The sequence below is a fragment of the Coregonus clupeaformis genome, unplaced genomic scaffold, assembly GCF_020615455.1.
Source record: "Coregonus clupeaformis isolate EN_2021a unplaced genomic scaffold, ASM2061545v1 scaf0125, whole genome shotgun sequence".
Classification (NCBI taxonomy): domain Eukaryota; kingdom Metazoa; phylum Chordata; class Actinopteri; order Salmoniformes; family Salmonidae; genus Coregonus; species Coregonus clupeaformis.
Window position 1 is genome coordinate 100,150 of NW_025533580.1, and position 11,273 is coordinate 111,422.

The following is an 11,273-nucleotide window of genomic DNA, read 5'->3' on the forward strand; positions in this document are numbered from 1 at the left end:
ACATGACCTTCTCCCATTCCACCTCTGGATCATCCAGATGGTCATTGGCAAACTTCAGACGGGCCTGGACATGCGCTGGCTTGACCAGGGGGACCTTGCGTGCGCTGCAGGATTTTAATCCATGACGGCGTAGTGTGTTACTAATGGTTTTCTTTGAGACTGTGGTCCCAGCTCTCTTCAGGTCATTGACCAGGTCCTGCCGTGTAGTTCTGGGCTGATCCCTCACCTTCCTCGTGATCATTGATGCCCCACGAGGTGAGATCTTGCATGGAGCCCCAGACCGAGGGTGATTGACCGTCATCTTGAACTTCTTCCATTTTCTAATAATTGCGCCAACAGTTGTTGCCTTCTCACCAAGCTGCTTGCCTATTGTCCTGTAGCCCATCCCAGCCTTGTGCAGGTCTACAATTGTATCCCTGATGTCCTTACACAGCTCTCTGGTCTTGGCCATTGTGGAGAGGTTGGAGTCTGTTTGATTGAGTGTGTGGACAGGTGTCTTTTATACAGGTAACGAGTTCAGACAGGTGCAGTTAATACAGGTAATGAGTGGAGAACAGGAGGGCTTCTTAAAGAAAAACTAACAGGTCTGTGAGAGCCGGAATTCTTACTGGTTGGTAGGTGATCAAATACTTATGTCATGCAATAAAATGCAAATTAATTACTTAAAAATCATACAATGTGTTTTTCTGGATTTTTGTTTTAGATTCCGTCTCTCACAGTTGAAGTGTACCTATGATAAAAATTACAGACCTCTACATGCTTTGTAAGTAGGAAAACCTGCAAAATCGGCAGTGTATCAAATACTTGTTCTCCCCACTGTATGTTATCTACCGGAGGTGTTTTAGCAAAGGTCAAGTCACAATAAAAAGCAATGACCAACAGTTTTTCCATCTTGTACTTGACACTAGTGAACAAGCAGTATGTAAGTCTCTTCCACCGTGGAGGCGGTAGAACTTGGGTTAATGAATGAGGGAGTTCTATAAAAAAATGTATCTTAAAAACGGAATCTTATTAATGCCCCGGGTGAAGCGGGTTAGCGTTGATTACATTCGTTTGGCCTACATCGAAGTCAGCTCAAAAAAAAAAGTGACGAAGTAGTGGAGTAATGAGTAGGATTCTGTGTTTTCACATACAAAAATGATTGCTTTTGATAAAAAGGCTTTATCTGCCTTCCTAATGAAACTAGTTTGAAAATGTGAACATATGCTGCCTTGATGACAACATGACCGAGCGGCGAGATTACTGTTCGATTTGAGAAGGGCGCTCCTCCCTCCTGCCCGCATTTAATAGCACTCCCTCAATGCTAACAATACCGCTCTCGGACCCCCAGGCAGTTTGACTGTCAGGGGCCAATAGTCTAATGGAGACACTGAGGACCCTCTCCTACAACCATGCCCTTCTCCTCCGCCTGGCCATGAAGCATCATGAGGGGCTGCTGTGGCTCCTGGGGAGTCGTATCCTCCGGCTGAGAGAGCGGGCCAGCCGGTCCATGGCACCCATGGTTCCCCCTAGCTCCTTCCTGGAGGTCAGGCCCTCGATGTTCCCGCTGTACCACATGACCCAGCCTCCCAGGGACATGAGCATCAGTAGAGCCCCAGAGTACACCAGCAGGTCCCCAAAGTCCTGTCCCTTAATTTCTAATGGGGCGAAGACCCCCACCAGCAGAGCAGACACACCTAGCAGGTCCATCAATATGGCAAACACCAGGGCCAGCTTACAGTGGGACAGACCATCATAGTGCTGCGCCATGGTCACTCACCTGGGGGACAGAGAGGTGGGAGAGGTGAGGTGTGTGGCACATTGAAAGACATAAATCTTGTGCATTGACATTGCTCAGAGTAAAATCACAATGGAGTCACCTCTGGCAATGATAGGGGGATCTCTCTAGGCCTACTGGTCGAGTAGGAGGATGTTGTATGAACATAAACATGACACCATGGCATGTATGTTCTGTAGCTATTAAAGTACAGGTATGTTTGAAATAATGTAACCATGGTCAAATAACTACAGTATGTTATTCAAATATTTACTGTGTCTGTGTATTTAGGCCTACACTTTTTTACCTTTTCATCTAACATGGTAGGTTCCTACAATACTCTTCAATGTATCTTTATTCATAGGAAAAACAGGTGCCACACCTGAGGCTATGATACTCCCAGCACAACCGAGACACTTTTGTGTTTCGATGCCAGTAAAAAAGCAGATTTAAACACAGAAAAACATAACAGATTAACACTCACCTCATCACAGGTGCATATGCGTTTTGATTAGTATCTTTTCTATGTTTATCTCTTAAAAATATAAGTAGAATCCACTCAAACTGTATCCTTCCGGTTCTTCGCTGGCAGGTAAAAACAGTGACTCATGAGTGAATAATGTTACCTGACACCTCTCCACTCCCCCCTCACCTGAGCTTTTCTGCACTGACGAATATTATTGGTCCGGTGTCCTTTGATCAGAGCAGCACTAAACGAAAGCAAGAAAAACCTGTCAAACAATATTTTACTTTTCAATTCTTTTCACACTGACATTTCTTTTGGAATATGAAATATGATGTATTTACTGAACAAAAATATAAATGCAACATGCAAAAATGTCTTACGATTTTACTGAGTTACAGTTCATATAAGGAAATCAGTAAATTGAAATAATTTAATTAGGCCCTAATCTATGGATTTCACATGACTGGGCAGGGGCGCACCCACTTGGGCGCTAGGCCCACCCACTGGGGAGCCAGGCCCAGCCAATCAGAATGAGTTTTTCCCCACAAAATGGACAGAAATACTCCTCTGTTTCATCAGCTGTCCAGGTGGCTGGTCTCAGACGATCCCGGCAGGTGAAGAAGCCAGATGTGGAGGGCTGGCGTGGTTACACGTGGTCTGCGGTTGTGAGGCCAGTTGGACCTACTACCAAATTCTCCAAAAGGAAGTTGGAGTCGGCTTATGGTAGAGAAATTAACATTAAATTATCTGGCAACAGCTCTGGTTTACAAGCATTTCGCTACACCTGCAATAACATCTGCTAAACACGTGTATGTGACACATTTTGTATTTTTTATTTGGACATTCCTGCAGTCAGCATGCCAATTGCACGCTTGCTCAAAACTTGAGACATCTGTGGCATTGTGTTATGTGACAAAACTGCAGATTTTAGAGTGGCCTTTCTTTGTCCCCAGCACAAGGTGCACCTGTGTAATGATCATGCTGTTTAATCAGCTTCTTGATATGCCACACCTGTCAGGTGGATGGATTATCTTGGCAAATGAGAAATGCTCACTAACAGGGATGTAAACAAATCTGTGCACAACATTTTAGAGAAATAAGCTTTTTGTGCTTATGGAACATTTCTGGGATCTTTTATTTCAGCTCATGAAACATGGGACCAACACTTTACATGTTGCGTTTAGATTTTTGTTCAATATATAATATAATGGGTTATTATTTAATAATTAACAATTAATACAATACACAAGAGCTTTCCATTGATAAAGATGTGTATTTACAGTGCGAAGCCTGGGTTGACACCGACAGCTGGTAAGGGGACACTGAAAGCAGCGCCTTTTCGTTACAAACAAATATTGGTAAACGATAGACTCTCCCTTAGGTAACCGGAAATGACGGCGAAGGACGTAAACAAGCCTTGTAAAATAAACGCTAAATTGTTGTTGTTCTATCTAGGTACGAAAGTGCACAGAATGAATGGGATTTACATATGAAATACGGTGTTATAACGACTGAATAACGGTTCGTATATCATTGATTTGTGGAGAACTCCACCAGAAAATAGTTTGTGCGTAAAAGAAGCAGCTAGCTTGCTACTAGTAAAATAGCTAATTGATTGCTGATTAGCTAGCTAGCCTGTGTAAGATTAGAAGAGTCCTCATAGCAATTTGATATGTAACGTTAGCTAGCTAACGTGTCCATTTTTAATTATACATCTTGTAAGCAACCGTATGTCATCCAAGAACATCGTGAATCATGTGCTAATATAACTTGTTAGTACGCTCGCAAGTGTAACGTTAGACAAAGGGGAATAAAGCGATCTGTGCGAAGTAAGTAGGTAACTTCTGCGTCTCAGCTGAGAATTGCCATACAGTAACTACTAGTAATTACATATCTAGTGGCATAATTGCATGAACGAATGCTTAGCAAGCTGAAGGCAACCCGTCCTAGTAACATTTCAAAGTTATTACAAAACTGACTGCATACATTTGCAACGAAACATCGTCAATGGGAGTTGTATTCCATCGTTGGATGTTGTGTGCCTAATGCAATAAATTAATAAACTTGTATTGTTTCTGTACAATGAAGGGTGCACGAGATGCAGGAGGGAAATATGAATGACACTGTGCCTACCTCCAAGAACCACACAGGCTCCCACCCCATGCAGAGTAAGATTATGAAACATCCTTCTAAAATCTGCATCATTGATATAGCTGTGTATTTATCTCATCATGACAAAGTGATAACAGTTATTTAGCCATAATGGTGCCTCTATGCATGGACTACAGTATATTTCTCCCTCTCTGTAGCGCCGAAGAACGAGGACGCCTATGAAATCTCCATTCCCTTTGAGGAGAACAACTTTGAGCAGCAAGGCTTCTTCAACCAGAATGAACAGAGTTTTGACGGTTCATATCAAAGCTTTTATTTCCTACTAGATCAGAGCCCATAGATTAATGTAGTTGAATGACCATCTGGAAGGACAGTCCAGTGAGTCCACTCACCTGGTTTCTCTGGTGTGAATCGGTTAGTGATTAAGATTAATCCTCATATTCACTCCCTGTGTGTGTTTCTCAGAGTCGCCCCCTCCCTCAGGCGCCCCCCCACCAGGCAGCTCGTACCTGCTGATCACCAACCTGCGGACGCAGCTGCAGATCTCCCTGGAGAAGAACTCGTGGCTGCACAAACGCATCGAGGACCTGGAGGAGGAGAGGGACTTCCTGCGTTGCCAGCTGGACCGCTTCATCTTCTCTACCAAGACCCAGGGCCATCAGAACCAGGCCCCCAGCGAGAGCCAGTACAGCAACGGTGAGAGAGGGGCATGGAGAGGGTTTGGGAAGGAGGATGGACACTGGGGGGGATACAACCAGGATGGAGAAAGATGTATTGTGATTAGAGAAGTTCTAGCATGCTGACCACACCACCGCGTTGCGTGCACGAGCGTTGCAAAATAAATGTACACATACATGTTATTCAATCATTTCATCCAAACTGCTTGCGCGCGTCAATCAGCGTCTGCGTAGCCAGGCACTAAAATAGAACTTGGTTCTATTTTAGATGCTTGATGTGCTGCAAGTCCCGCCTCTCCCATCTCCTCATTGGTTTTTAGGAGCATACAGTGCCTTGCAAAAGTATTCATCCCCCTTGGCGTTTTTCCTATTTTGTTGCATTACATTAAATTGATTTTTGTTTGGATTTCATGTAATGGACATACACAAAATAGTCCAAATTGGTGAAGTGAAATGAAACAAATATTTTATTTTAAAAAAACATCTAAAAAATAAATAACGGAAAAGTGGTGCGTGCATATGTGTTCACCCCATTTGCTATGAAGCCCCTAAATAAGATCTGGTGCAACCAATTACCTTCAGAAGTCACATAATTAGTTAAATAAAGTCCACCTGTGTGCAATATAAGTGTCACATGATCTGTCACATGCTCTCAGTATATACAGTGGGGAGAACAAGTATTTGATACACTGCCGATTTTGCAGGTTTTCCTACTTACAAAGCATGTAGAGGTCTGTAATTTTTATCATAGGTACACTTCAACTGTGAGAGACGGAATCTAAAACAAAAATCCAGAAAATCACATTGTATGATTTGAGACTGGGACGGAGGTTCACCTTCCAGCAGGACAATGACCCTAAACATACAGCTAAAGCAACACTCAAGTGGTTTTAAGGGGAAACATTTCAATGTCTTGGAATGGCCAAGTCAAAGCCCAGACCTCAATCCAATTGAGAATCTGTGGTATGACTTAAAGATTGCTGTACACCAGCGGAACCCATCCAACTTGAAGGAGCTGGAGCAGTTTTGCCTTGAAGAATGGGCAAAAATCCCAGTGGCTAGATGTGCCAAGCTTATAGAGACATACCCCAAGAGACTTGCAGCTGTAATTGCTGCAAAAGGTGGCTCTACAAAGTATTGACTTTGGGGGGGTGAATAGTTATGCTCGCTCAAGTTTTCAGTTTTTTTATCTTATTTCTTGTTTGTTTCACACACAAAAAATATTTTGCATCTTCAAAGTGGTAGGCATGTTGTGTAAATCAAATGATACAACCCCCCAAAAAATCCATTTTAATTCCAGGTTGTAAGGCAACAAAATAGGAAAAATGCCAAGGGGGGTGAATAATTTCGCAAGCCACTGTATACCCACATGGGTTATTGAAAAATGGAGGTCCACACTCCAGTCCATTTGGTGGTGGTAATGCACCTTAAATATGTTTGCCAACCGCCATATAAAATCCACAGAAGAAGAAGAAGAATGAACAAGGAGAAAAACTAACTAGGTTTCCCCCTTTTTATCTGTGGATTTAGGGTCGGAGTAGAGAACATATGATTTTGTATGACTGTAACATGGGTAACATTTCTAAAAAGATCCCGCTAAAAAAAGGACCATATTCAGGTAAAATAACAACCAAATGTTTATTTTCCAGGACAAATTAGCTAGCAACAGCAAGCTAGCTAAATGTCCATGAAAGTTTCATGTGTGTTTCGACCTGTCCCCAAATTAATATAGTTGGTCCACAGTTGGTTTTGGTATTTTAACCAGCGTGTCAATGAACGCGTCTGGTGGGGATAGACAAAATCAGCATGCAGACGCATGCGCAGAGCCAGTTTGGTAAGCATGTAAGAGAACATACTTTTTACAGGCATAGATTTATTCTCTGGAACCATTGTTTTTCCTCCTGCAGGCTATGACTCTAGACGTTTTGAATGGAAGGCGAGGAGAGAGGGAGAACGGCCAGCTGGTAAGAACTGCTTTATTACCTCACTAGTCCCTTGTTGTTCATGATGCCTGTATCTAGATCTGGAGCATATTCTATACATTCTCATCACCTCACCACTACTGGCCTCAGTTCACTGATCACCCTCATTGATCTTCTCCTTTTCCGATCGTTAACCCTTTCAGAGCAGAAGTCCGAGCCACAGCGTTTCACCTCTCGTCAGATATTCCAGCGAAGACCCTCCCCCACTGCGATGGCCCCACCCAAAAACCACACTTCCAGCACGATAGCCAATCAGATGGCTGCGATGAGCTCCATGTTCAGCTCCGGGGCCACCCAGACCCTCTTGCAGGGGCACAGCAGTGGCAGTAGCAACACTAACAGAACCACCATGAGTGACATGAATGCACACGGGAGTGTAGGGCCAGGTAAGGGGATCCAGACTAGAGGTTGACATGGGAACAGGACTCTTGCAGGTCCAACGGGATTCCGGCAGGAATGGGAGGGAAGTTCTAGGGTCAAGTTCAGGACAGGATGGGACAGTCCACAGGGACGGGCAGTACAGGAATAGTTATAAAGTGAGGGGGGGGTTTTTAGGGGTGTTCTAAATATGTAATGTGTGGAGCATTTCATTAAAAAAACGAACTGTGTAGGCCTAATATAGTTTACTTAATACAAATCTATAAAAAATTATTTGTAAATACCGCCCTCCCCCTTCTGTCGGCTCACTCTCGCGCCTCGCTCCAGTTGTAGCCAGTCACTACTTTACCTCAGATGCCAACGTACGTCAGTGAATGAGGAAGCCTTCAAGAGAGGAATTGCAATATCTCGTTGCAGCCAAGGACCCATCACTAACATTAGAGCCATTAAAAGGAAAGAGCGATGTTTTAGCTAAATGTGATAGAGTTGTCTTTGACAACAAAGCAACCAAGTACACGGCACCAACCGGAGAGCAAGACAAGCGGCATGAAGCGGCATAGCTGCTCTACTAACAACGTTAGCGGTCAAGCCCAATTGTTTGCGTATTTAACTAAACCCGTGCCATCTGAGGTAAAGAGTAGGATGGCCGATAGGGTGGCAGATACGGCCTCCGGCATTTAATCTTGTTGAGGGTCAAAATCTGGTAATGTGGTTGCTATCAGCTGTGTGTGAACTGCAGGCAACTCTCTCGTGAGCGCTGCGCAGCAGCCAAATGAACCAGTTGCTATGGTTACCATATATACAGTCATTGATGATGACTACTCACAAGCAGAGTGGGGGACAGAGATGAGCAGCTAATAGTTCTTTCTGATTTCTGTGCGTAAAAATTTTGGATTTTTATCTGGATGGGAAAGGAAAGTTCTGGGGTTATAGAACTGTTGCGGCATCAGGACAGTACAGGAAAAAAATTGACAGGACCAGACATTTACATTTACGTCATTTAGCAGACGCTCTTATCCAGAGCGACTTACAGTTAGTGAGTGCATACATTTTCATACTGACGGGACAGGAATGAATTTTCACTTCCGTGACAACCTCTAATCCAGACTATGAGCACATCTAGTCTATCACATCTAGTCTAAAGTTGTTTTTTATCACGGTCTTGTTTGTCATGTTCTTGTTTGTCTGTTCAGATTCCCTGTCCCTCCTGGGGGAGGCCGAGGAGTTCCTGGAGCAGGATGGCTACATGAACGAGGAGGAAATGATTTCAGGAGAGGAAGTGATGGCAGAGGGCATGAGCAGCGGTGGGCACCCAGGGATGAAGAGGAGGCGGGTCTTCCGAATCACCAGGGAGAGGCAGAGAGGTGAGGGACAATGGCAGCCATGTTAACACGCGTCTTACTCAGGCCAAGTTCGAATGCTTTGGAAATGCTTTGTTCCTTCCTTCCTTGAAGTAGGCCTAATCAATCCCCATCTCCTCCCCCTCTAGTCAAAGACGCTGCAGGGGTGCTGTTCCGCTATAAGAAGATCCTGCTGACCTACCAGCGGCTGAAGAACATGTCCAAGGCCTTCCAGATTCATGGGGTGGACCGCAACACGGTGGCCTCCACCACGCCCATCGCTGAGATGCTGCTGGTGGCCCCGGAGAAGGTGGCGGAAGTGGGCGAGTTTGACTCGTCCAAGGAGAAGCTGCTGGACTACGCACGCCGCTGCTACATCGCCCTGGACGAAGAGACACTCAGCAGGGTGCAGGCCCTGAAGAAGAACAACCTGCTACTACCCATCTCCTACAGGTTCAGACACTGATGGGGGGGAGGGACGCTGGGGATGAGGGGAATCAGGGAGTCAAGGTGATGGGGGGGTGCTCAGTGGGGAGAAGGGCTTCATTTTGTCATGGAGAAGAGCAGGGTGTGACTTTTGGAGAAGGTCGTCACTCAACCATCTCCCTAAGATTCAGACATTTATGGAAAGTTACGATTTGTGTATGGGTGTGCTGGATATTTAGGGGAGGTTGTTGCCCATCTCATACACAGAATCTGTTTTCTATTCTTAACTATTTGTTAAGAATCCTTTTGAAGCAGAGGTCATGAACTATAGCATTCCTTATTTCTGACCAGAGTACTATTGAACTTTGTAGTACTTTATTTCTGTGCAATTTTGATACACAGGGCCCCATTTTGCAACGCCAAAAAGTGGTGCTATTGTCTGAAGAGGCCGTGCTACTCCCAAATACTTACAGTAGCAGTATGAAGGTACAGTGATCACATCGTAAATTTGTTGCATTCCAAACTGGCTCTTTATTTTCGTTATACTTGAAATAAGTGCCCCGCTGACTATATTTGAGGTAATACGGTCTTTTTTGACGATCATCTATTTTGCGCTGTCAGAATTTCACCTTTTAGTGTCTTCATGTAAAAGTGGTGTCATATTCTGCACACTCACAAAAGCAATGCCAATACATCTTTATTTACAGATAAATGTTTGCTGTTTGGATAACATTCCCTCATTGTCTTTTTCCTAGCACTTCAAAAACAAGTGTATTATTTGTGCACTTAAATGATGACCTTATTTAGATATAACAAACAGCCCACACCTAGTGATTTTGGATCTGTCTCTCATTTCTCCAGGTTGAAAGGAGGAGAGGATTCTCTTAAAGAGAAGGAAACTGACACGACCACAAACTGAACAAAGCAAAGAATAGCTGCACGCTCTATTGCTCAGATTCAAACCTCTAGTAGAATAATTCCAGTGTTCTGTCAGAAAGCTTCCAGGTTCTGAAACAAAGCAAGTCAGCGAGCTGACTGACCACTGGTGTTGTGTCTGCATCAGAACAACAGAATAAGCAGATACTCTTTGCTTTGGAAGAAGGATGGGGACAGTTTTGGGAACAGTGCTACTGTGAGGCTAAGCTGTTGTACCACAAATACATCACCAAGTTTTCTTTTGCACCAGAATATATTCTGTCACTGTAAAGTGCCACTGTAGCATACAGTTGTGAGATGTGTAATTTGACTGAAGTGTGGTGCAGTGTAACATCACATACCCTTTGTACTGTTTTACGAAGATTCGTTTTTTACTATAATTGTAGTATGATTTACTGTGCTGTTTCACTATCAGTTGAGATTTGTGCTTTATTTTTCCAGTCCTCTACTGCAATACTTTGTTTGCTTGGGAATAATTTATTACAAAAAGATTGCATACTATTAGGTTTATCTTTTTTGTGTTCCAATAAGCTCAGTGATTTTCACAAAAGGGACAAAATGCAAAATGTTGATTTTTATTTGAACATATGTCTATGTATATCAATATCAATCACCAGTTCCCCATTACAATTGCATGTGAAATTAACTCTTGTTGGTCAGTTGTTTTGACAGAGCTGTTGTTGAACTTAATAATGATGTTAAAAAACAATAGCAGTAGTATTGGCAATGGTGTAATATAGTGGTATATTGTGTGTTTTTTATACTGTATACTGGTACAAGGAATTGCTGAGACCCCAGGGTACCTCTCACTTTAAACTTCATGTCTTAGTTATTCACAACACAAACTCACCCATGGACAGGTATCAGTGTGTACAACTGCTGAAATCATGTTATGTTCCAACACCTTTTATACTGGTCAGAGATGTCATTTTGACTTTAATAAGGAACCAATAATTTAGTGAAAGGTGCAGTACAACCTGTATCTTTTAAGATACCGGTCTCTGTGTGTGCAGCGTTAAAAAATGTTTAATATTGTAGCCTATATTCAAAAACTGAAAATGTTTGGTTGATTATACAAATTGTATGGACTGTAAAAATAGAAATGCCATTAAAGCATTTGATTTCTTTAAAAAATCATGATTTGACTTATGTTTCTCTCTGAAGAGTGAGTGAGTAGAAAGGGAGTTGCTAGAGGAAAAA

At 43.1% G+C, this 11,273-nt stretch overlaps 2 protein-coding genes across 4 annotated transcripts; one reads left to right on the forward strand and one right to left on the reverse strand.

Annotated features, from left to right (window-relative positions):
- Positions 1–766: 766 nt before the first annotated feature.
- LOC121556503 (transmembrane protein 238-like) lies at positions 767–2,330 on the reverse strand. Its single transcript, XM_041870388.2, has 2 exons — positions 2,241–2,330; positions 767–1,759 (listed from the first exon to the last, which is right to left on the reverse strand). Exon 2 carries the CDS (start codon positions 1,747–1,749, stop codon positions 1,423–1,425), a length of 327 nt encoding a protein of 108 aa, XP_041726322.2. The 5' UTR covers positions 1,750–1,759; positions 2,241–2,330; the 3' UTR covers positions 767–1,422.
- Positions 2,331–3,604: 1,274 nt separating this feature from the next.
- On the forward strand, positions 3,605–11,211 carry LOC121556477 (coiled-coil domain-containing protein 106). Of its 3 annotated transcripts, none has more exons than XM_045213591.1 (9): positions 3,605–3,677; positions 4,311–4,390; positions 4,532–4,630; positions 4,800–5,030; positions 6,919–6,975; positions 7,137–7,379; positions 8,565–8,735; positions 8,861–9,164; positions 9,540–11,211. In XM_045213591.1, the coding sequence occupies exons 2-9, from the start codon at positions 4,321–4,323 to the stop codon at positions 9,619–9,621; spliced, it is 1,257 nt and encodes a 418-aa protein (XP_045069526.1). In that variant the 5' UTR covers positions 3,605–3,677; positions 4,311–4,320; the 3' UTR covers positions 9,622–11,211. The 3 variants fall into 3 exon arrangements, with proteins under 3 accessions (XP_045069526.1, XP_045069525.1, XP_041726295.1); XM_045213590.1 differs by having other exon boundaries at positions 3,614–3,743; XM_041870361.2 differs by having other exon boundaries at positions 3,614–3,743; positions 9,999–11,210.
- The last annotated feature ends 62 nt before the right edge of the window (positions 11,212–11,273 follow it).

Excerpts from the sequence above, each read along its gene's own strand:
- LOC121556503 (XM_041870388.2), bottom strand. The coding sequence starts at position 1,749 with ATGGCGCAGCACTATGATGGTCTGTCCCACTGTAAGCTGGCCCTGGTG.
- LOC121556477 (XM_045213591.1), top strand. The coding sequence starts at position 4,321 with ATGCAGGAGGGAAATATGAATGACACTGTGCCTACCTCCAAGAACCAC. Across the intron at positions 4,631-4,799 it reads GAATGAACAGAGTTTTGACG|AGTCGCCCCCTCCCTCAGGC; the intron begins GTTCATATCAAA and ends TGTGTTTCTCAG. Across the intron at positions 6,976-7,136 it reads AGAGGGAGAACGGCCAGCTG|AGCAGAAGTCCGAGCCACAG; the intron begins GTAAGAACTGCT and ends TAACCCTTTCAG.